Source organism: Syngnathus scovelli, chromosome 7, assembly GCF_024217435.2.
Source record: "Syngnathus scovelli strain Florida chromosome 7, RoL_Ssco_1.2, whole genome shotgun sequence".
Lineage (NCBI taxonomy): Eukaryota > Metazoa > Chordata > Actinopteri > Syngnathiformes > Syngnathidae > Syngnathus > Syngnathus scovelli.
In genome coordinates this window covers 10,221,070-10,246,312 of record NC_090853.1, presented here as the reverse complement: position 1 = coordinate 10,246,312, position 25,243 = coordinate 10,221,070, and the positions used below count along the sequence as shown (strand labels likewise).

Below are 25,243 nucleotides of genomic sequence, written 5' to 3'. Positions count from 1 at the left end.
AACTCATGGAGACAGGATGGGCAAATATGCCATGCCGTGAATGCGTGAATTTGGCATCCAAAATGTGGTATATTGAATAAGATATCCTTAAGCCTGAGTTGCTCTATTAATTAATGACATATGACACAGCTCAGTGGCCTAGTGGTGGAGTGTGGGTTCAAACCCCGGCCGGGTCGTACCAAAGACTATAAAAATGGGACCCATTGCCTCCCTGCTTGGCACACAGCATTAAGGGTTGGAATAGGGGGGTTAGATCACCAAATGATTCTCGAGCACGGCACCACTGCTGCTCACTGCTCCCCTCTCCCCCAGGGGATGGATCAAAATCACACGGGGATGGGGTAAATGCAGAGGACAAATTTCACCACACCCAGATGTGTGTGTGACGATCATTGGGACTTTAACTTTTTATGAAAATTAATGTTTCATTCTCCTTACCAGTCAAGAGTCAAGTCAAAGATTGTCAGATCCTAGTGTTTTTGTTTAACCTTCAGTGGTTGTAATTCAAAGATGATCCAGTCTTGTAAACTGGGATCAAAGATAATATTTCTGTTAGTGCTTTGCTGTTTTCATCTAATCAGTGATTGCACTCTCAACATTGTAGCACAATTCAGAAATAGAATAGTTTTTTTTTGTCTCGCAGTGTGATCTCAATAAAGACAATATTCACTTTATTCTCTGTGGTAAATATTACCACATTATGAAATAGTAAATGGAATAAATATTGCAGATTTTCCACAAGCAAGAGTAACAGGTGGTGATTATTTCTATCCACCCAGTGAATATGATTGCACCCCGGTGATTGCTCCCTCCAAATAATATGTAGCCTGCCTCCATGTTTTATTCATTAGCGTATACCCATTTGGCCTTGTTGTCCTCCACAGATGGTACGCCAAAGATACTCTCCTCCTTCAGCGAAAAGGTGGTAAACCCAAATGAGCCCGTCTTCCTGGTGTGCAACGTCAAGGGCACGCCGCCGCCCCGCTGCATGTGGTCGCTGGACGACGACCCGGTCATCAAAGACAGCCACCATCACCTGGGACACTACGATAGCCACGAGGGCCACGTGGTCAGCCAGCTCAACGTGACGCACACGCAGGTGCAGGACGGCGGCGTGTACCGGTGCACGTGCAGCAACTCAGCCGGCCTCGTGTACCACCAGGCTCGAATAAACGTAAGAGGTGCTTGTCAAATCAGCTCCTCCAAGAACAACAATACACATACCTGTCTGTCTCACTGTATGTTTGTCTGTCTGCCTGAATGCTGCACACGTCTGAAAGTTGTGTGAAAAGTGCAAATTGAGTTAGTTTGCATTTGATGTAGTAATTTAGTTTTCTTTAGTCCAATGTATTTTAATATTTGTTTACTATTCTTCTTTATTTTGTTTATTCTTCTTTTCTGCAAATGTATTCATTTTTATTGTGCTTTTTCAGCACCCTCGTACCTTCAGGTCAAATGCATTTTCCTGGTTTGCTACATATAATCTGGATATTGGTCTCCCAAATGCGCAAGTCAGTAAATAGCCAGAGGATATTTATTCTCTTTACATGAATGTATCTGTGGTGTGCTTTTGTGTGTGTTTAAAAGGCCGGCCAATTCTACAATTTAAGATCAGATAGTCCATTTTTTGCGACACCGAATTGTTCTAAGGGGAGCAGCAAAAGCAGATTTACGTACATAAAAGTATCATCGTTGCATCTCAATTCTCCCCTCAGATGTTGAGCACTTGAATCTGCTTGTTATTCCGCTGCCCTTTGCGAGGATTAAACAATTGAGAGCTAAGTACAACAAACCGCAATAAGTCTCTAAGAAGGACAACGTAAAGCTAGTCTGTGTTTTTAGCATTTAATATTGTGTTGTTTAATAACCTGCAAAATTGACCGTTTTGTGTACACATCACTGCGGCAAGTGTCACAGCTCTTGCAGCTTAACACCACCACTAATAAATGTCCTCATAAGGAGGTCTTTCTGAACCCATCTCATTCTCAGGCCGTGCCAGCATCCGTTCGATGAAAAACGTCACCGCCATCGCTGGACGGGATGCCTTCATTCACTGCCGTGTGATTGGCTATCCTTACTATTCCATCAAGTGGTACAAGAACTCTGCATTGTTGCCATTCAACCATCGACAGCGGGCCTTCGAAAACAACGGCACGCTGAGGCTTACCAATGTGCAGCAGGGAGACGCCGGAGAGTATAACTGTAAAGTGATGGTCCAACCCAACAAGATGGACTCCCAAAGTGTCCACCTCCGTGTGAGAGGTAAGTGTATTTTCCCACCTGTGTGTCATTTTATTGGTATGTTTTGTCCTCATTAGGATAGGAACACTTATACCAAACAATACAGAACTATTACTACTATTACTACTACTAACTACTACTACTAATGGCCTGACCTACACACTACAAAATGTTGTCTTTGCAGATTCTTGTGTCCTCAGGTGAAACAAAAGCAAAGTAAAAATTCTTCATGTTTATTTTTAGCAAAGGCCATCGTCATTTAAACATGTTCCTCTTGGCTTCCAAAGTGCATCACAAAAAAAAAAGCAAGAAGGCAAACCAATAAACTCACACAGGGAAGCAAGCAGCTCTTTAAGAATATTTGACTTTCATCTCAGACTAATAAATGAGTCTACCTGCTACACCTCAGTTCATCAGGCTAGCTAATGAAGACTGTATCTCTTAATAATATCACAGAGCTGATCTCCGCCGAGATCTTACAGGCTGTAATTGGAAAGACGAAGGAGGGCTTCCCCATTATGCTCCATTTCCTTGCATCTGATCAGTACGCGAGGATGACACCGCCACATTACACTTTGTCATGAGCGAGGGGAACAGAGGGGGAGAGAGAAGAGTGAGAACGCAAGAGAGGCCCATGATACACAACAACGCTTCCCAGCGGTGCCATGCTGAGCGAATGCATTTGTTAATTTCAAGCCGCTCGTGCTTAAAATACGCGGCGGTCTTTGGGGACCCCGGGAGTCCATTATCTACACTTTGTTGAGAATTAAATAAGCAGCTAAAGTGCTGCTTATTTTCATAGTTATTTGATCTCACTGGACACTCAACCACAGATGACTTGTGCGATTGCTGATGGTTTCCAAGAGACACGTTTAAAACCGTATATTGCATAATTCTGGTTTATTATGTTGGCGGGTTGCCTTTCTAGCCTTGATTTCATGTGCTATTCTTGTCATTGTTGATCAATGTCCTAACCACCCACATAGGAGTATGGAATACATTAATTATGGTCCAGTTTGTGCCTCCTTAATCACTGTAATCATTTCAATAAGCAGGCCATTTGGCAACATATGTTATGAAGGCATAATGTGTAGGTTAGGTCGTGTAGATGATTGGTAGGAAGCTCCATTGCCAGAGAAATCCATTTCTGCCCCTAAAGCACAAATGTACCCCGCATTCCACAACTTTTTTCCTGTTCTTGAATTTTTTTCCAGTTTTTTTGCACCCTGTTGTAAAACATCTGTATTTCCATTGAAGGAATCTCTTGATTATATCATTTTGCATGTTGACAATTATGACTACCTTTTTCAAGACGTTCCTTGTGATATGCTTTGCCACGTACTGAGCAACTATGGATAAAGTAGATAAACTCATGTGTGTGCAAGCTCTTAAATTAAAGGTGAACATCATCCCTTCAATTACATCATCCCCCTTCATTTGCAAACGTCATCCCCTCAAATACATATTTTAATATATTAATATTTCATTTGCTTCATTTTAAATCTATTACGATGACATGTCTACCTACAAAGAAAGTGATTTTGGGTGTACCACAAACCTTGCTCACTTTTTAGAGCTAGCTACTCTACTGTATATATATATAAGAGGTCGTTAAGGAGGCGGCTCAAATGCAACAATGCAAGGTCCCTTGACGTCATCTCCTCTATGCTAGGTTTATTATGTTCGTTGACGTTTTACAAAGCAACGTACTTAGAAAATTACAGGATGTCATTGACTTTAAAGAAGAAAAATGTTCCCTGACAGCTGAATTTATTTCTAATTGTAGATTCTCTTCCTTTGTGTATCCCCACTCCCTTCTCTCCACTTCTCTGTCTTCAGTCCCTCCCTACATTCAGCCCTTTGAGTTCCAGCGCTTTACCATCGGTCAGCGTGTCTTTATCCCCTGCGTGGTCATGTCAGGTGACCGGCCTCTGGACATCACCTGGCAGAAAGATGGACGACCTATCCCGACTAGCCTTGGCGTGACTGTGGATAACATTGATTTCACCAGTTCACTGAGAATCTCCAACCTGACGCCTGACCACAACGGCAACTATACTTGCATTGCCCGCAATGAAGCGGCCGCTGTGGAGCACCAGAGTCAGCTCATTGTTCGAGGTGAGGCCAGCTGCAAATGTACCACCAGATACTGCTGTGTTTTTCAAAAATGCAAAAGCATTTTTTTCTATATTTAATGCAGAGTAGGGACTCAATTATTGTGTGTAAATATTACTCATATGCCTCAAATATTTTCCACTGCACTACCTCTACGGCTCATCATTGCTCCATTGACTAGATAAGGTCTTACAAGATACTATTTCTGGTATCTGGTCAGCCGAGGTTCCAAAAATGCCGAATGGGTGACCTACACCATTGCTGGTTGCTCACCGGTGGAGCTGAATCATCATTGCCAAGTCATTGTAACATTTAGAAATACAAGATTAGAAATAACAAGTATGTGCAAACACTGTTGTTTTGTTTGAGCTCTGGACATGGCCGTTTTACACTACAAGATCTCCATATTGCTGCCTTCTGTCTTCTCTCCGATAGATGCATGCAAGTACAATATAAATGCAGCAGACCCTTGTTCTCCATGTATAAAGTTTAGCATGCATGATGCATACAATGTGCCGTAGTTTTCCAATGTTCATTTTCAAATTAAAAACGGCAAGGCGAGTTGAAGTGAGCCGGTAATAGAAAATCTGTTAGCCTGTATCTAACTGTCTGTTCCTACCTACACATAATCCAGAACCATAATGTAATCAACTCCTAATTATTATTCAGACACGCCTGGAGGTGTGACTGACAAATGACATTTCTCACAAGCCTATGGGGGAGTTCTGATTGAGCCCTGTGAATTTTGGCAACAAGTGATCACACATACCGTAATTTCCGGACTATAAGTCGCGCTTTTTTTCATAGTTTGGGTGGGGGGGCGACTTATACTCAGGAGCGACTTATATATGTTTTATTTCACAAATTTTTACTTGAGCATTAAGACATCACTTACTTACAAGTATAGTTGACCACTTCCCATGTTATTTTTAGTATAGTTGATCACTTCACATGCTTTTATATCTTTATCTTGAACATATTCAAAACATAAAAAATGGAGAAAACATCAAATAAAGCAATTAACACTTTAAAGCACCATATCCAAGTCCACTGTCTGCTGTATGTACACTTGCTCTATTTTTGCTCCTCTTAAATTTATTATTATTATTTATTATTATTTGGCCCGTTCTCAGCTCTTTGTTTGTGTTTGTCACGTTAGCATACCTATCGTTTAGCCTGTTGTTGCTATTTAATGAATTGGAGTGATACCGATGGTTTTATAAACATGTTATTCATGTAATAGTTGTCCTTAATCACTCTATATGTTACGTCAGGCCCGTTCTCAACTCTTTGTTCGTATTTGTCACGTTAGCATACCTATCGTTTAGCCTGTTGTTGCTATTGTTTAGCCTGTTGTTGCTCATTCATGACTGTTTTTGGTGTGGGATTTTGTCGAATAAATTGCCCCCCAAAATGCGACTTATACTCCGGAGCGACTTATATATGTTTTTTTCACTTTTTGGGGCATTTTATGGCTGGTGCGACTTATACTCCGGAGCGACTTATAGTCCGGAAAATACGGTACTTCTGAGATGACCAGGAAGAAGAGTCTGAGAAATTCTCTTGATACATGTTGCTAAATCTGCTAGATAGCTTTTTTATCATCATGAAATTTATTTGCTGTCTGTGATTTATAGCATAGCTCTTCAACACACACACAAAGCTTATCAGAGACTACTGTAATTTCCCTTATATAAATGCTTGGTGCTCCGCTATAGTACTTAAGTCACAGTAATAGTGATCAGTATAGTTTTTTTTCCCCTGCCATTGAAGATGCATACAGTAAACAAATCATTTCATGAATTGTTGTGTGTGTACAGTTCCTCCTCAGTTTGTGGTTCAGCCTGAGGACCAAGATGGGATCTATGGGAAAACTGTCACTCTCAACTGCTCTGCTGAAGGATACCCACCACCCACCATTGTATGGGAGCACTCCAAAGGTACAATACATGACATAAATTTATACCTTCACTTCAGATACCGGACACTTATCACAGATGATTCATTGGTGGGGATTTTTATTTATTTATTTTACAGATGAGTAGGTTTAGCTGTGTTTATTTGGGTGGTGCACACGGATGCATGTTTGAGGCATATTGATGCCTCCACAAGTGCACACATCCATCTGTTCAGCTAACATGGTATAGCTCGGTGCCATCCCGAATCCTAAGAGTGTTATCGCTGAGAAAGACGCTATTATAGAAAAACAGACGACACGTCCGGGTGCAGAAGAACAATAAAGCAGCCTGGCGTACAGACAGGAAGGCAGCAGGTGAGTTCAGCCACTTGAGCGGAAAACATGAAGCAAGGGCCCAGGTGTTTGCTACCTCATCCATATAACCAGAGATGAAAGCTTCACCAACAGAAGGACAGCAACCAATGGAGAAACGTGCAAGTGGGCGTGTGAGTGTGACCATGTGTGTGTGTGCGTGTGTACACACAATGTCCCTCCTGAGATAAGTCGGAAAGTACACATGCACTTGGTCCTATTATCAAAACAATGAAATGTCTGTATTTCAACCTTTGACAGGATTTTGTGCATGTGAGGGGTGAAACAGCGACAGACAGGCCTCATGCCTGATTAACACCATCTGACCATTCCTGATTGGTATCTAAGATTTGAGGCCTTTGTCACAGTTTTTCAAAGCACCCACAGGACATTACGTTAGTCAGAGTAATGGCAAATTATAGGCATCATGCAGTTAAATTTAGTCAAGTAAGTCCAGTATAAATCCAAGGAAAAATACATTGAAGGACAGTTTTAAGCAGGAACTGAAACTGTTCTTCTGTTTAAGTTGAACAAAAATGCATAATCTAAAGTAATAGATAATGACAATATTTTCATAAATAGTACCCTACTATGTGGCAATACATTTTAATTTCTTCATATGTTCCCTCTGAAATCTCATGAAATCTGCTGTGTGTTTTTGTGTGAAACTCTCATTTTCCCACAGTCTGGGCCTTTCAATAGTATTGCCCAATTTCTTTCATGTCAGTCATTTTACAGCAACCTTGGTAGATGAGGGCCAGATGAATATCTGTGGGAAATATGGAAGAGTAAGTAAAGGTCACCTGCTATTAGCATAACAACCAGCTCTGATTGGATATGCAAAATCCATAATTCAAGGGGGAAAAGCGTTCAGCGCCAGGGTAACAGATACAGAGTCACTACTTGACCCTGTGCTCTCTTGGCCGCCTGACAGCCTTTTAATTAAAATGCGGGGGGAAGATAAACACAGCTCAGTAAGTCGTCTGATCTTAACATGCTAACTTCATGGAGCGTCTTTAACATCTGACACATTTCAAACACGTTTTACTGTAAATGTGCAATGTGAAATACACTTTCACTGTAAGTGTTTCTATAGGGACGTTACTGTTGTACCTCAGTGAGCCACATTCAAGACTACTAAATCAAAATACACAATTCATGTATATACAGTATTTTATGACATTTATTTCAGTAGGACGTCCAAACATTGTTATTCACTATATTTGTTGTGAAGACAAATCCACATTGTTGTCGTCGTTTAAGGGACATAACATAATTTTAAAGTCATTAACACGAATAATTTTTATCATCTTATGTACAAACAATAAATCCCAGGAGTTGTTCACTCACACATGGATATTAATCCTTCTAAATACAGTCAATCTGACTGGCAAAGCCTTACATTGGAACTCTCTCTCCGCCACCAATCTGTCGTCTTGTTCATCTTGAGCATTACGTCCGCTCTGATTGCATCACATCGGCAGCTCAGTTTTCGACGTTGCGCTCGGCATCTGTTGGCCGGTTTAAGGATTTAGACCCAGTGTTAAGAAACATGTTTACAATCCTCCCAAAATCTGACAGGCTTTGTCGTCAAATCTGTAAACATGTGCTCAAATGAAAGCCCACATAGTGGGCATCATGATCATCGAGGTCTGGTTCATGTCAATATAGGACAACATGTATTTACTGGACACTTCATTAGGTATGCGAATGTTGTAAGACCCAGTACAAAATCCGTGAATTCATCTTATTTTGGTTTGAATCTGCACTTAAAGTGTCCCTATTATTGCAAACCCACCTGCGGCATAGTATACCCTACTGCAGTTTTGTCAATACGATCTATTCATTATACACTATGACTAACTAACTAACTAACTAACTAACTAACTAACTAACTAACTAACTAACTAACTAACTAACTAACTAACTAACTAACTTCATTATTGGGGTTATACTGTGTATTTTTGCATTTGTACCTCCTGAAAAATATATATAGCCCATAAACCATATATGGCATGCACAGTTCTTTTATCCAGCCCACCATTTAGAAAAATAAACTATTTTATTTATACATTTAGCATTGGAAAATGTATGCAAATTTGTGATTTTGTAAAAAAAAAAAAAAAAAAAAGGATATTTAATTAAACCTTAATGAATTTTAAATTAGTATGAAAATGATTTCATTATAAAAAATGTTTTACATATTCTACATCTGCAAATGTCCTGGTGCAAATGTCTTGGTCTATTGGTGCGTTTTTAAAATCAAATGTCGCACAAACGTTTGCCCACCCCTGATAAACAATATGCCATTCTCCTGTGTAGACTGAAAAGTGTCTATTTCTATGGCCCAGGTGCAGGTGTCCCCCTGTTTCAGCCCATCCTCCTGAACAGCGGCTCTCGCATCCAGCAGCTGAGTAACGGATCCCTGCTGATCAAACACGTGCTGGAGGACGACAATGGCTTTTACCTGTGTAAGGTCAGCAACGACGTGGGTGCTGATGTCAGCAAGTCCATGTACCTCACCGTCAAAAGTAAGACTCTTTACCTCATCCATAGGCTACATGATGTGGGGTCGGTGTTGCAAAATGTTACCAAAGAAGATGCTGAAATGACATGAGTGTTATCATTTGTTTTGTTGTGTTGATTTAAAGCATTACAGAATTCTACATGTGTTTTCCTTTATTCAATTGGTCAGTATTAATTAACATTAGAAATATCAATGACATCCGGTTCCCTGAAAAAAGGTTTAAGCCGATTTAATTAAATGTCATAACTAGCGAGCGCGCTTCCATATTGGACTCACCGTATCCTAATGAGGACACCCACTCTAGAAAATGGATGGATCAAATAAAGTTAAAAAGTAATAGTTTAATAACGATAATAGTTTCACCAAATGAAAATATTCTGAATGTGATGTGAAAAATGTTCTATATAGCTGCGCCTTCGCCTTCCCTGTTAGCGCCAAAGATAATAATCTGTGTAGAAATCGCCCTGCGAGAGAAATATTTGACAATTAATGCCGCCTGGCATGTTATGGATATTCATGTGTCAGTGTAATTAAGCCTCGCCGTGCACAAAGGTTCCGATCCGCCATCCTGCTTATGCCTCAGCTGCAGGCTCTTACACAAACATGAACTCTGACTATCCATAGGTCACTTTCATGACTACAGCAGCCAGTTGCTATGCAGCAAGCGGACCTGTGCCGCTGACCCGGTTCCTTCCACTTTTCACCGCCCACTGAACAAACACTGGCAGCAACTGAGTTTTTCTTTGGATGCATTACAATTTTACTGTGTAGTATGTTCTGACCGTGCACTCGACACTGATTGTCCTAGGAACAGTTTTTACAGTGAAAGGCAAGATTAGATGAGTTTAATGTGGGAGAGTGTCAAACTTGTTATAGGTGTAAATGTGGAAAAACAAATGTCATTTGAGCTTGATGGACACGTCCGATGACTTTTGTCTTTATCGTGTATCCGGAATATTAATTAAATCCCTTAAATGCAGCCTTGTCCTTCCAAGACATTCTTAAAAAAAAAAAAAATCATGTTAATATATAACCACAGATTTGTCAATGCAAATTTTTAATTTCTTGTTTTAATTTGCACTTTTATGAGTATGTGCGTTTATGTTTGTGTTTTAAGACCGCGCATCTCTTCCTCGTTTAAATTTGTCAATACATCAATAAGAAGCTGACAAGGTGCTCTGGGGAAGAACGGTGCGCATATTTATCTGCTTTAGTTGCAATCTCCGGCTGCCTTTCGTTCCACCAGTGAGAGGAAGTTGAAAACGATAAAGACGGCATTATTTCACAATTTGTCCTTGTTTCATTGCTGACACATTTTCAAAGCGGACAAACCCAGCAGGCAGGCCACTGTTTATTTGGTGCTCACAAATCATTGTCTTAGCGCTTATTGCCAGTGACAACACTAACAAAGTGCTTTTACTCTTAAATGACTATGAGCGTGATCCATGACATGAATGTGTGCCTCTGTGCATGCTGAAGTGGTTGCCGTGCTTTTTAAGTGGCACATGGAGTATTATTGTGGTTTAGCATATAATGCATAGATGGTTTGAAATTTTCTCATTTTGTGTTTCGAACAATATTTAAGTGTAATTTACCAACTGCCCCAGTTACTACATCAACAATCTAACGCTGCTTACATCTATTTTATTGGAATGCATGAATAGTGTAATGTCTTCTTCAGTCCTTTCACTGAGCAAACATCACCGTTATCTGTTTCAACTTCCTTTGCCATGGCTTCACATTTCAATGGCAAAAATATCCCCACCCCCGTTAAGAAACAATAACATTTAGAGCGCAGACTTTTTTTTAATAGGACTTAGTTGAAATTCAGAGTTGCCATGCAAAATAAATCAGCAATTTCCTTCGCGGGGGTGTTGGAAGGGAGATGATGGTGTAGGGCACCAGGGAGGAAGAAGGAGGGGCTGACAGTGAATAAGAGATGAGCTTTAAACGTCAGCAGTCTTAAGCCTGTCACGGTCCATCATTATATGGACACACACGTGCATTAAAATAAAGCCATAAATTGAATAATACATTTAGTACATTTGGAAATATCAGCACTAGTAATTGTCATAAGATTTGACAACGGTCAAGACGTACCACACTTTTGGAAATCTGTATATTTTACTGATATGAGTATTTGAATTGTTTTCAGTTGTTATCATTCAAGTGGTAATAATAATTTTCAAGAAAAGTATTCTTTAGTAATATTTTTCACTTGAGATTTTATGATTTGCAACTTGTTTTCTGAAGACACTAGAACTACATTTTGGATCATTCTCCACCGTTACTTAGCATGCCTTTCCCCTCACCACTAATGCGTCTTAAGAATTTTCCTTTTTTTACAAATGGTCCGTCTTTGTCTCTTAAGCCCTCTTTACACTTAATGCCATTAGAGTAATTTGTGTGCTAAAGTGCCAGGACGAGGCAGTCGTTTTACATTTACATCATACTGTTTATCTAGTGTGTAAACATACATGTCGTCCCCAATGTGTATGAACGTTCATTTTCGACTAAAGTCTTATTTAGGCCTTTCTAAATCACGCAGGCGTGTGCGTCTGTCTTCATGCACGCATACGTATTCAAAGTGTGCGTGAGACACCGGCATGCCCAGCGGAGCAGTCTGCTGCGTATGAATAATCAAAGCGGTCTCTCTCATCATTAAATCATGGCTGTCCTGGTGAGAGCCTGAGGAGGCACATGGAGCGAGGGAGCGAGAGGGATCATAGTTAGCGCTGCAGGGGTACACGCTCTCTCGCCATCCTCCATCGTGTAGTGTGGTTGAGATGTGTCATGAGAACCAGTCGCTCTACTTGCCCACTCAGCCCCACAACGTTGCTACTGCTCTCACACACTCATGCATTTGCACATGCGGTGTAACAATCAGGCACATGCATGCCAGAAGTATTCATTGAGGAGGGTGGTAACTTCAGACGTGCAGGCCAATTCTGAATGTCCGTGAAAAGCAGAGGTGGAGAATCCAGTTCCAGAAAGTAAAATCCTTGGCACAATTTGGCTTTAGCCACAGGTGCTTCCACTGTACCGGCAGGTAAATGAGCTCCATTGGTATTTTTTTCCAGCACAGCCAAATGATGACTCTTACCCACACTAAGACCATTTCTACCTTGTATTAGCAGTTTACCATTTCTACCTTGTATTAGCAGTTTAGCTAATTTTGGTTTCTTTCTTTTTTTTGCATTTGCTCTATTATAGCCTCACACTGCCCTGGTTTGTAAATATCTACCCTTCTTGTTGTCTACCAGTTGTTCCTTTTTCTAACCAAGTATCCAATTGGGGGTACACTCTTGCAATACAATTTGTGGTTACCCTGCCTTCCTCACAAATCTGAGGTTAAAAATTCCAATTTGGGATCCTTCCTATGTGGATTTTTAAACACGCTTGCGGCGATTTTATTTGGGCTACTTGGGCTTCCTCTCTCGTCTCCTAAAACATGCATGCAAGACTTTTTATCATCCAATGGTGTGATTTTTTTTTTCCTGTGTCCCCTGCAACTAAACGCATTGCGTTGTTGGCTACTTTTCTCGTCCAATCTGACGATGAGATTGAGATTATATTACGATTTTGGCAATGTAGCTCACTTCAGAGATAGATTTACATAATTTTACCTGCACTGTGACATCTATAATATGAATAAGGATAATACCTATAATTCGCTCGGTGATACAGATTATCACATTCACGCTCTCTGCTCAGAGCTTCAGAACTAATATGGCATAATCCAATTCAGCAGCTTCACACTTTCGCCTGATCATTATGGCCCAAAATCTCTGGGCTAATCGAGCTCGTGAGACAAGTATGAAAAAAGGTGTGAGAATGAGTAAAAAAGACTCTGAGCAGTCTGGGTGAAAGACATTAACAACAGATACACATTCTGCTGAATCACACACACACACACACACTTGCACACACACACTTGCAGATGCACAGGCACACACTGACTAGATGTGTTGATAATGAGTCCGGTGTGTGGTTACGGCACTCCGCCAGACAGACTCCACACTCAGACCGATGGGAGTTCAATCGGGAGTCACGGCTTTCTTCTTCGTCTCGGCAGCTTCTTCCCAGTAAAAAGCACGTTACCGCTCACTGTCATCATCAAAGTAGGCGAAGAGAATTTAGTCGAAGGTGTATGCTTGCAGTGCTGTGTAAGAAATACGTTTTTCAATATACATTTATGAATAATGATACCAAACCATATCCTTTCTACAAACTGTGCGGCAAAACCCAACCCTTACTCTTAGAAACATAAAATCTTACATTGCCTTTCCATAACAAGGAATAATGTATCCCTAAAATTTGTAATTTTTTCTTTTCAGACCAAAATACTTTTTTGCATCAATAAAAAATGGGTGATACATGCATACTATATCAAAAACAAGTAAATGCAAAATTACTCAAAGATGTGACTTTTTCCATCTAATAGTGCCAGTGTATTGTATTTTTCCATTAGAAAACAGTATGTTCAACTAACCAGCCTCAGATTCTGTAGTAGTGTGTGTGAAAGAAAATAATAAGCAAGATTATTGAGAATCTACCTCGGTATCTCAAGCAATTAAAAAAGATGACTTCATTGCTTTTGTTTGTCTTTTTTATACATAATCTAATGTCTTATTGGCTGTTGTAATCGACCCTATATGCTACCCAAGATAACTTTGGGTGAGAGCCTTTCTACATCCTGGACTGGTTGCTAGCCAATCGTAGTGCGCATCTAAATGAACAAAACAAACATTTAATTCTTCATCCTCACCAGTTCATATTCCTTCTGCATGGTTCACTTTCAGTCCCGGCCATGATCACGTCGTATCCCAACACCACCCTGGCCACACATGGGGAAGAGAAGAAGATGAGCTGCATAGCACATGGGGAGAAGCCTATCATGGTGCGCTGGGAGAAAGAAGAACGCATCATCAACCCTGAGACCAGCCGATACATAGTCAGTGTCAAGGAGGTGGCCGACGAAGTCGTCTCAACGCTGGTGGTGAGTCTAAGTGTGACAAATAGTCCAGCCAAAATACTACATCGGCATCTTACAATCCTCAAAATGAAATATGTACGTAAGTCTCTGAGAAAGTCACTGTATGGCAGAATCTTCAAAATTAATCTAATGCCTCCAGATTATCATGGTATTTAAAATTCTGCGTTGGTTGTACAGTAAGTATAAAAGTGTTTTTCCTCCATTTTACTTCAAACTTCCAAATCTCCTCCTTGATGCATTCATATTCTAGTGTGATAGAGTGGCTCTCTTTCTTGATCACAAAATTGTGTTTTTTCTCTCTACAGATTATGCCCACTGTGCGCGAGGACTCTGGTTTCTTCTCCTGTCATGCCATCAATTCTTTTGGAGAAGATCGAGGAATCATACAGCTTACAGTGCAAGGTAAAAGACTTCAAAAGTGATTTTTCAAAAATGTTCAGTTAAATGACATCACTTGCAAATGTTTTATAAACAGTGGTATTTTAAAAACGTACATTGTCTTTATAGAAAATTTTACTCGCTTGAAGCCTTTCCAAAACATGTCACTTGAGATATGTCCCTTGGGGAAGAATAAAAAAATATATTAAATATGCAGCTTTAGTTATATACTAGGTAATTAATTATTGTGGCCCATAGAAGGTTGTTTGTTGATTCTCACACGGAATTACAGATTAGAACAATTGCTGTCTGTCCTCTCCAGTTGCTTTATACATTCAAAGCAAAAGTATGTTATTAGATTTGTTTTTCTTTACCGCAGAACCTCCTGACCCTCCTGAGGTGGAAATCCGGGAAGTCAAAGACAGGACCATAGCACTTCGCTGGACCATGGGCTTCGATGGCAACAGCCCCATTACAGGATATGACATAGAGTGCAAGAACAAATCAGGTACTGATCATCAATTCAGTGTTGAACTGATAAAGAATTCAAGAAAAATAAATAAAGACACTCTCAATTGGAACAAATAATTACTGTAATGTAGTAAAATGAAAACATTACATGAAGAATCTTAAGGCAATCTGCTTCACTAAAGATCCAGAAGTATATGTAATGTAAAAAAGCACAAAATCACATTTCTTTTCATTTGATAAGAAAGCGTCTTTTCATTTGGTTTCTGTCCACATTATGACAAGGTAACATTTCTGATTTCTGTGTTTTCCCTCTAGCTTCATGGCTATCAGCCCAAGTTACCAAAGATGTGTCACCACAACTCAACCAGGCCACTATCATTGACCTTCACCCTTCTTCTACCTACAACATCCGCATGGTTGCCAAGAACATCATCGGCAACAGCAACCCGAGCAACGAACTCACCATCACTACTGATGAAGCCGGTTAGAGAAGCGACTTACTCTATTTCGTCATATCATGACGGGAGGAATTTTGTTTTTACTCATCTACGGTGAGGCATCCCTCACCGTAGATGAGTATTGAATGTTTAAAACTAGAAGGCATTAATGCATTGCAGTTCTGCAATACAATACAATATTTTTTCCCTCCGAAGCATTTTTAACCATAAATACAGTAAATACAATTTTTGAACATGATCCACTTTGTGTTGCATACAGCAACTTCAGCTTTACGCATGCCACCTCTGATCTGCAGTGGTGCATGTTGCAGCAATGGCATTTACTGTGACATACGCCAATATCAAATCCCTTAGGAAAGGTAATTACAGACTCCGATTGGCACCCACTGATTTTTCTCACAGGGCAATGATTATACATCTATTTCAGGTATAGCATATTCAAGTCTACAAAGAACTCAATGATTAGTTGGCACACTGAGTCTCGGCAGAGATCATCATTTGAGGATATACATACGTTACCTTTAAAGATCTTTTCTGGCATATTTACATTTGTTTTTTGTTGTTTTTTTACTGATTAATGTGCATTGTCCCAGTGTGAATAAATAGATAAATAAATAAATACATAAATAAATAAATAAATAAATAAATAAATAAATAAATAAATAAATAAATAAATAAATAAATAAATAGATAAATAGATAAATAAATTCAATGCACTTTTCAATTAATTGATGCATAGCCTCAACCTGTTCCAGCAGAGGCCACTATCATCAAATACAAAAATCCATTGTTGAATATGAGTGAAAGTTTGTCATGAAATAACTATTTAAAGTTGACTGTCACGTGCTTTAATCTTACTCATCATTGTGCGTGTTAGCCACCTCAATAAATGTTCATTTATTTAGATTCCCCTGCGAGCACATTAAATTAACTTGTTAAGATAAAGCATGAAATTCAAAGCAAGTCAAGCATTTGTCACATTAAAATGTTAATATTGTTGTTTTTATTATGTTATTAAGCTACGAGGCACATTAAGAATAGCGGGCACTTAGATTTTACCTCATTTTTAACTCGACGGCACCCTCTAGTGAAATTAAAGTGTCAACCAAATTGCTCTTGATGGTTGATAATCTGACTCATTTAAGACTCAAGTGCCTGGTAATGTTGACTGATGGATTTCATTCTGCAGCTCCTGACGGCCCTCCACAAGATGTCACTCTAGAGCCCACCTCCCCACAGAGCATCAAAGTCTCCTGGAAGGTACAGTGACCAGTTCAGGGCATATTAACGATGGAGTCCAAAGTCTGGCCTGGGGGCCATTTGCAGTATGCTACATGTTTGATTTATTTGATTATTTATTTATATATTTTCTATTCTATTAACTAGCAACATAATCTTGTAATACATTAAAAACATGAACTGCAGGATTTTGTTTAAAATAAAGTTGAATGGTATAAGACAGGGGTTTTCAACTGGTATTGGTTCAAGGAAGCAACTTGGGGACCACTGCTTTGGTGCAATATCATTTTATCTTGTATCGAAGGAGGATAGACCCATACCGGCTATTTATTTGTGTCTATTTTGGGACTCTCAGCTACATTTGACATAATTTTGATGGGTAAACTGATTCACAAAATTAGCTGGAAAATAAATCAAATTTAAATAATGAATCAGTTTTATTAATAATAATAATTAATAATAAATCAGTTTTATTTTCCAATTTCTCCAATCCCATTTTGCAGACCACCTGCAATACCGTATAATAATAATAATAATTAATAATAAATCAGTTTTGTTTTCCAATTTTTCCAATCCAATTTTGCGGACCACCTGCAATACCGCCAAGGACCGCTAGATGGCCGCGGTCCACAGGTTGACCACCCCTGGCATAAGACATCACTTTTTGTTAAAAATTTCTGTTTAAAAAATATTAATTGAAAGTTGCTCAAACTATATTTTCAAATTGTAAATGAAAAACAAAGAAAATAACGGATAAAATGGATAAAAATATCTATAATAACACACCACAGTCCTTTATTTAATGTCAACTGCAGCCATACTTGGAAAGACTCAATACATGATATGTTTACACGTTTATACAAGCTGTATCTGGGCTCTTCAAGCTTCATCACATGTTGCTTGTTTGGTATAATTGGAATGTTGCATTGTCCCATCAGTACAAGACGTTCATTCATAATATCAAATAGTTGAAGGTGGCCACATGTTTAACAGGGCACCAAATATTTTAGGATTGAAAAAAACGTCAAGGCTGAAGAGCAGTGAGCTAAAAATTCATTAAAGGAAAAAGAAAAGCGTCCATGTGAGGAGAATTCTGCCAAAGGGTTTTGATAATTGAAAGCGAGTCTGTTGAGCTTGCGGTTCAAGTTGTAGAATGACTATTATATTATCCTAAGCCAAGCAAGTAATTGTGATACCTTAATTGAATCAGTGAAACAGTAAAGACAACAAGATTCAAACTGAATTTTCAAACTTTCTTCACCTCAGGGAAGCTCTGTCTTCTTCCACTAACAGGAAAGTACAAATGTAACCTCCCTGACCTCAATAAGGGAAGGCGTGTTTAAAATAATGAAATGCAATATAAGAAATTGATACAAATGAGTGTTTTTATTGTTGTTTTAATTTTCTTCATTTTATAGTCACAAATGCTTACAATGGTGATTACTTATTTGCCGTCTCCGACAGCCTCCCCACAAGCACTTGCAGAACGGTGTGATCCGAGGCTACCAGGTGGGCTACAGGGAGTACAGCCCTGGTGGAAGTCACCAGTTCACCATCATCAGCGTGGACACCACAGGAGACACAATGGAGAGCATTGTGCTGGACAACTTGAGGAAGTTTACGCAGTACAGCGTGGTAGTCCAAGCGGCGAATCGGGCCGGGACTGGTCCATCTTCGCAGCAGGTGGTCACCAAAACCTTGGAGGATGGTAAGTACAGGATGACTGTGACTCTGCCAGTTTTATTCAATGTATTAACCTTAAGCAATGCTACCACCAAGTGGACTATTTTAGGACACCAGAAGAGTGGAATAGATCCTGAAGACTTCCAAATTGTTTGAATTCCAAAACATTTTTCCCATATGAAATAATGTAACATAAATTAATTCATCTTGTGATTGCCATCAGGAAAAAATAATTCATTTATTACAGGCTGTGTTTATCATTAAAGTATAACAGGACACAAAACTGTCAAATGTAAGACTTGCCAAATTTATCATCACATATGAAGATGGATGTTCAAAATTCATTGTTTGGAATGATTTGACTCCAAATTGTACCACTTTTGTGGCCTTTGACAATGTTCAAATGCAAAGTGGACCGTCTGTGCGTTTGAACATTGTCGTAAAACATGATGTGTTTGTGTTTTAGTCGCTGTGTCAACATGGCCAGAAATGAATGCAAGAGGTTATGACAGTTTTTTGCCCATAGATTTAATTTCAGACAGCTAATGATTTAATTTGAGCTGACTTTATTTTTGGAAAGTGATTGTTTTATTGAACAACTTCTATTGTACTACTTCAACTGTATTTTACTGGTAATACCTATTTTTAAACCATGCATTTCTCATTTTCTTTGCATTTGTTCAAAGTGTTTCGTCTGTCTTATCTATCGAGAAGAAAATAATGAGTGATCAGTGATTAAGTACAGTTAATTATATAGCCATCTAAATTGAACATTTAAAAATGCTACTATCTTCAAAACCAATTGAGGTCCATATTTCTTTTTGCATTCAAGAATACTGAACTGTTCCTTCTCTCAGTGCCATCTCGGCCTCCTGAAAATGTGCTTGCTGTGGCCAAGTCCCCCGAGGTTATCTCCCTCTCCTGGATTCAGCTTCCGAGAGAGGCTCTTAATGGAAACTTGCTGGGCTACAGAGTCATCTACTGGGCAAACCTGCTTGATGGAGGTATTAACATGCACACTCTCACATTATACAAAGATCAATCCAAGTTAATTGCTTTCAAAGCTGACATTTAAAGTCTAAGTACGGTATATTATTTTCCGATGCTGGATGTTTATAAGTATTCCACTAGAGGGCACTCTTGCATCGTTATACTGTATTGTAACGTTTCTCAAATGGTGTTATAACTTGGATACTTAATAATACTACAAATTCATAGTAATAAGAACAAAGTACAAATACACTTTAAATCTGAAACTTAATTATTCAACTACAATAGTGTGTTACCCTTGTTTTGTTGTATTTGTCATAATAAAAGTTCATTCAGTATTATGCATGGTCTCCTAAATTAATTTCTCGCTCTGTGTTAGAACTCGGTGAAATCAGGAACGTAACCACCAGTCAGCCATCTCTGGAGCTGGATGGTCTGGAGAAATACACTAACTACAGCATTCAGGTGTTAGCCTTCACCAGTGCTGGAGATGGCGTACGCAGTGAACAGATTTATGTGCGGACCAAGGAAGATGGTAAGAAATGGAAAACAATAGACAACAAACACAAAAGCTTTCATGATTTCTTTCTTGCTCTCTGTAACATCCTCCCTTCAGTCTTCTAATTCCTCAAATTACTTTCCGCACGAAGTTAAATTCAGTGGATCCATTACAGAAAGTGTGTCAGAAAGAAATGGAGTGATGCTGTCTTCCCTAATATTGGACGTTTCTTTTCTTTTCTGAGTTTGACTTGTTTCTGTCCATCCCAGTTCCTGGTCCCCCTGCAGGTGTTAAGGCCGCTGCCTCCAGCAGTTCTGTGGTGTTTGTCTCCTGGCTGCCTCCTCTCAAGCTAAACGGCATCATTAGGAAATACATCGTCTTCTGCTCGAACCTGCATCCGATGGTAATAGTGTTTGTGTTCCACAGGATTCTCTCTATATTTCTTTGACACTGGGCTTGACTCAAATCGCAATATTGAGCGACAAGGCTGTCAGAATACTGTGGCTCCACAGTGATACAGTAATCTCTTCTCCTCTCGGATTTGCAGGTAATGAGTGAGTTTGAGGCCTCTCCCGACGCATATTTCTACAGGATCACAAATTTGGCTCGGAACAGGCAGTACAGCATCTGGGTGGTGGCTGTGACAGCCGCTGGTCATGGCAACAATAGTGAGAAGATCACAGTAGAGCCTTTGGCTAAAGGTACAGCGGGCCAAGGATAGCTGTTCTTCCCTTTGCATCCTTCTCCTGTTTTGACATCAATTTGTTTTACTTCTAGCCCCAGCCAGAATTTTAACCTTCAACGGTACAGTGACCACTCCTTGGATGAAGGACATTGTCCTGCCGTGCAAATCAGTTGGAGACCCTCCTCCCACAATCAAGTGGCTCAAGGGAAAGTAAGGCAGCCTTGAAAATAAATAAAATAAAGAAAGCAACACAAATCAAAATAAGAATAAACCTCCCTTTGTTATATATAAGTCAGTAGAGGCTCCTTCAAACAGGCATTCAAACTTGTTTTGTTTTTACCATCCGTCCCTGTTAATCCAAATGGGACCAATGTCAATTTTGTTGGGTCACTATTTATAAGAAAGATTGTTGTAAGATGTTTTTTTAGTGATTGTTGAGCATGCACGCGCTTTCTTTCTTAGTGATTTCACAAATATTTTTGTGTTCTTGATGACTTGGTCATTTGGTACTGGGTATGTGCAGTATAAAGTTTGGATTCCCTGAAAATGAGATTTAAACAAGTGGCTTCGGAAAATATATCTCATCCAGATGCTTTTATTTTGTGCAGCTACTTGACCAAGTAAAATAAGCAAATTCCCCCCAAAAAAATCTGTGTAGTATATAGTAATTGTCCCCACCAGATCGGGCTCCTTTCCACGAGCTGGAAAGGAGCCCGAGCTGGTGTGCGAGGCAGAAAAGTTCCGACTAGATATAGTCGGACTAGCCTCCACGCACAGTTTGGGTTCCGGTACAAGCCCTCTCGAGAGGGGCTGGATTCTCTTCCACTCTGGAGTTGCCCACGGTGAGAGGCGTCGAGCAGGTGTGGGTATACTTATTGCCCCCCGGCTGGGCGCCTGCACATTGGGGTTCACCCCGGTGAACGAGAGGGTAGCCTCCCTCCGCCTTCTTGTAGGGGGACGGGTCCTGACTGTTGTTTGTGTCTATGCACCAAACGGCAGCTCAGAGTACCCACCCTTCTTGGGGTCCCTGGAGGAAGTGCTGGAGAGCGCTCCTTCTGGGGACTCCATCGTTCTACTGGGTGACTTCAATGCTCACGTGGGCAATGACAGTGAGACCTGGAAGGGCGTGATTGGGAGGAACGGCCCCCCCGATCTGAACCCGAGCGGTGTTCTATTATTGGACTACTGTGCTCGACACGGATTTTCAATAATGAACACCATGTTCAAACATAAGGGTGTCCACGTGTGCACTTGGCACCAGGACACCCTAGGCCGCAGTTCGATGATCGACTTTGTAGTCGTGTCATCGGATTTGCGGCCGCATGTTTTGGACAGTCGGGTGAAGAGAGGGGCGGAGCTGTCAACTGATCACCACCTGGTGGTGGGTTGGCTCCGATGGTGGGGGAAGATGCCGGTCCGACCCGGCAGACCCAAACGCTCTGTGAGGGTCCGCTGGGAACGTCTGGCGGAATCCCCTGTCAGGAAGCGCTTCAACTCCACCTCCGGCAGAGCTTTTCCCATGTCCTGGGGGAGGCGGGGGACATTGAGTCCGAGTGGACCATGTTCCGCGCCTCCATTGTTGAGGCGGCCGACTGGAGCTGTGGCCGTAAGGTCGTTGGTGCCTGTTGTGGCGGCAATCCCCGAACCCGCTGGTGGACACCGGCTGAAGAAGGAGTCCTATCGGGCCGTTCTGGCCTGCGGGACTCTGGAGGCAGCTGACAGGTACCGGATGGCTAAGCGGAACGCGGCTTTGGTGGTGGCTGAGGCAAAAACCCGGGCGTGGGAGGAGTTTGGCGAGGCCATGGAGAATGACTTCCGGATGGCTTGAGGAAATTCTGCTCCTACATCCGGCGTCTCGGGAGGGGGAAGCAGTGCAACATCAACACTGTTTACAGTGGGGATGGCGTGCCGCTGATCTCGTCTCGGGACGTCGTGAGTCGGTGGGGAGAATACTTCGAAGACCTCCTCAATTCCACCGACACGCCTTCTATTGTGGAAGCAGGGCCTGGGGACTCTGAGGCGGGCTCTCCAATCTCTGGGGTTGAAGTCACTGAGGTAGTTAAAAAACTCCTCGGTGGCAAGGCCCCGGGGGTGGATGAGATCCGCCCGGAGTTCTTAAGGGCTCTGGATGTTGTGGGGCTGTCATGGCTGACACGCCTCTACAACATTGCGTGGACATCGGGGACAGTACCTCTGGATTGGCAGACTGGGGTGGTGGTTCCCCTCTTTAAGAAGGGGGACCAGAGGGTGTGTTCCAATTACAGGGGAATCACACTCCTCAGCCTCCCTGGTAAGGTATAATCAGGGGTGCTGGCGAGGAGGGTCCGTCGGGAGGTCGAACCTCGGATTCAGGAGGAGCAGTGTGGCTTTCGTCCTGGCCGTGGAACAGTGGACCAGCTCTATACCCTCAGCAGGATCCTCGAGGGTGCGTGGGAGTTCGCCCAACCAGTCCACATGTGTTTCGTGGACTTGGAGAAGGCGTTCGATCGTGTCCGTCGGGATGTTCTGTGGAGGGTGCTTCGGGAGTACGGGGTGCCGAGCCAACTGATAAGGGCGGTTCGGTCCCTGTATCACCGATGCCAGAGTTTGGTCCGCATTTCCGGCAGTAAGTCGGCTTCGTTTCCAGTGAGGGTTGGACTCCACCAAGGCTGCCCTTTGTCACCGATTCTGTTCATAACTTTTATGGACAGAATTTCTAGGCGCAGCCGAAGCATTGAGGGGGTCCGGTTTGAGGACCTCAGCATCGCGTCTCTGCTTTTTGCAGACAATGTGGTGCTGTTGGCTTCTTTAGGCCGTGATCTCCAGCTCTCACTGGAGTGGTTCGCAGCCGAGTGTGAAGCGGTCGGGATGAGGGTCAGCACCTCCAAATCCGAGTCCATGGTCCTCGATCAGAAAAGGGTGGAATGCCCTCTCCGGATCGGGGATGAGATCCTGCCCCAAGTGGAGGACTTTAAGTATCTTGGGGTCTTGTTCACGAGTGAGGGGAGGATGGAGCGTGAGATCGACAGGCGGATCGGTGCAGCGTCGGCAGTAATGCGGACTCTGTACCGGTCCATTGTGGTAAAGAGAGAGTTGAGCCAAAAGGCAAAGCTCTCAATTTACCGGTCGATTTACGCTCCTACCCTCACCTATGGTCACGAGCTATGGGTCGTGACCGAAAGAACGAGATCCCGGATACAAGCGGCCGAAATGAGTTTTCTCCGCAGGATGTCCGGGCTCTCCCTTAGAGATAGGGTGAGAAGCTCGGTCATCCGGGAGAGACTCGGAGTAGAGTCGCTACTCCTCCACGTTGAGAGGAGCCAGATGAGGTGGCTCGGGCATCTCATCCGGATGCCTCCTGCACGCCTCCCTGGGGAGGTGTTCCGGGCATGTCCCACCGGTAGGAGACCCCGGGGACGACCCAGGACGCGCTGGAGAGACTATGTCTCTCAGCTGGCCAGGGAACGCCTTGGGGTCCCCCGGGATGAGCTGGATGAAGTGGCTGGGGAGAGGGAAGTCTGGGAGTCCCTCCTGAAGCTGCTGCCCCCGCGACCCGACCCTGGATAAGCGGAAGAAGATGGATGGATGGATGGATGGATGGATGGATGGATGGATGGATGGATGGATGGATGGATGGATGGATGGATGGATGGATGGATGGATGGATGGATGGATATAGTAATTGTGTGCTCTACTGCTCCACAAAACATAGGCTGGACAGGGATATTTGAATAACTATATTGTAAAGGGTACATTTTTCATATAAATGTGGAATATAATGTAGTCCATTGTATTTCTCTGCAGCACCAATGGGACTCCTACGCATGTCCTGGTAGATGGTCGGCGGAGCGTCCACGCCAATGGTAGCTTCATCATCCGCACAGTTAAAGCAGAGGATTCCGGAAACTACAGTTGTGTGGCCAGCAACAACTGGGGCTCAGACGAGATCACGCTTAATCTGCAGGTTCAAGGCAAGTCACCATCATTACTTTAAAAAAATAATAATAATACTTTGACTGCATAGCAAGTAAGATGGGGTCTACTGTACAGCAAAATATTCTAGAATCCAATGAAGTGTCTTTATCTTTCTATTCTCAGTGCCTCCTGATCAGCCACGTCTCACTGTCACCAAGACCACCACAACTTCAATCACGTTGTCATGGATACCAGGAGACAATGGCGGGAGCTCTATCAGAGGTGAGACATTCTGGCACATTAATCTGCAACCTATGATGTAGATTCATCATGCTATGCACATTAAATACGTTAATCCAGAGTGCCTGCAGATTTTCCAAAAGTCTTAAATTTGATTTCCCTAATCATCCTTTCAAATAACAATTTATCCTTACATTTGATGTTCAGAAATGTCCTAAAATACTCCAATAGAAATGCATCTTTGCAACAACAATAGTATCATTGTTGCTAAAGAAGGATATCGTTCTAAAGAACTGGAAAGATTTCTGTAGCATAATCTGTCACCTTTTCATCGGCAGGATACATCCTGCAGTACTCAGAGGACAACAGCGAGCAGTGGGGCAGTTTTCCCATCAGTCCCAGCGAGCGCTTGTACCGTCTGGAGAACTTGAAGTGCGGCACCTGGTATAAATTCACCTTGACCGCCCAGAACGCTGTTGGGCCGGGCCGAATTAGTGAGATAATTGAAGCTAAAACTCACGGGAAAGGTACGATGGACGGCTTGGTGGATGGATGTTA

General features: G+C 41.8%; 1 protein-coding gene across 4 annotated transcripts in view; it reads left to right on the top strand.

Annotated features, from left to right (window-relative positions):
- dscamb (Down syndrome cell adhesion molecule b) overlaps positions 1–25,243 on the top strand; it is an 88,591-nt gene that overhangs the window by 55,021 nt on the left and 8,327 nt on the right. For 2 of the 4 annotated variants that reach the window (XM_049727008.2, XM_049727006.2), the window contains exons 7-25: positions 885–1,181; positions 1,990–2,262; positions 4,081–4,359; positions 6,177–6,296; positions 8,977–9,156; positions 13,955–14,151; positions 14,454–14,550; positions 14,906–15,034; positions 15,313–15,480; positions 16,645–16,715; positions 18,159–18,402; positions 19,235–19,381; positions 19,747–19,902; positions 20,136–20,269; positions 20,414–20,567; positions 20,644–20,761; positions 24,335–24,501; positions 24,629–24,727; positions 25,024–25,212. In XM_049727008.2, the coding sequence (XP_049582965.1) occupies positions 885–1,181; positions 1,990–2,262; positions 4,081–4,359; positions 6,177–6,296; positions 8,977–9,156; positions 13,955–14,151; positions 14,454–14,550; positions 14,906–15,034; positions 15,313–15,480; positions 16,645–16,715; positions 18,159–18,402; positions 19,235–19,381; positions 19,747–19,902; positions 20,136–20,269; positions 20,414–20,567; positions 20,644–20,761; positions 24,335–24,501; positions 24,629–24,727; positions 25,024–25,212 (3,219 nt within the window). Of the gene's footprint in view, positions 1–884; positions 1,182–1,989; positions 2,263–4,080; positions 4,360–6,176; positions 6,297–8,976; positions 9,157–13,954; positions 14,152–14,453; positions 14,551–14,905; positions 15,035–15,312; positions 15,481–16,644; positions 16,716–18,158; positions 18,403–19,234; positions 19,382–19,746; positions 19,903–20,135; positions 20,276–20,413; positions 20,568–20,643; positions 20,762–24,334; positions 24,502–24,628; positions 24,728–25,023; positions 25,213–25,243 lie in introns of all 4 variants that reach the window. The other 2 variants (XM_049727007.2, XM_049727005.2) reach the window with 1 other exon arrangement.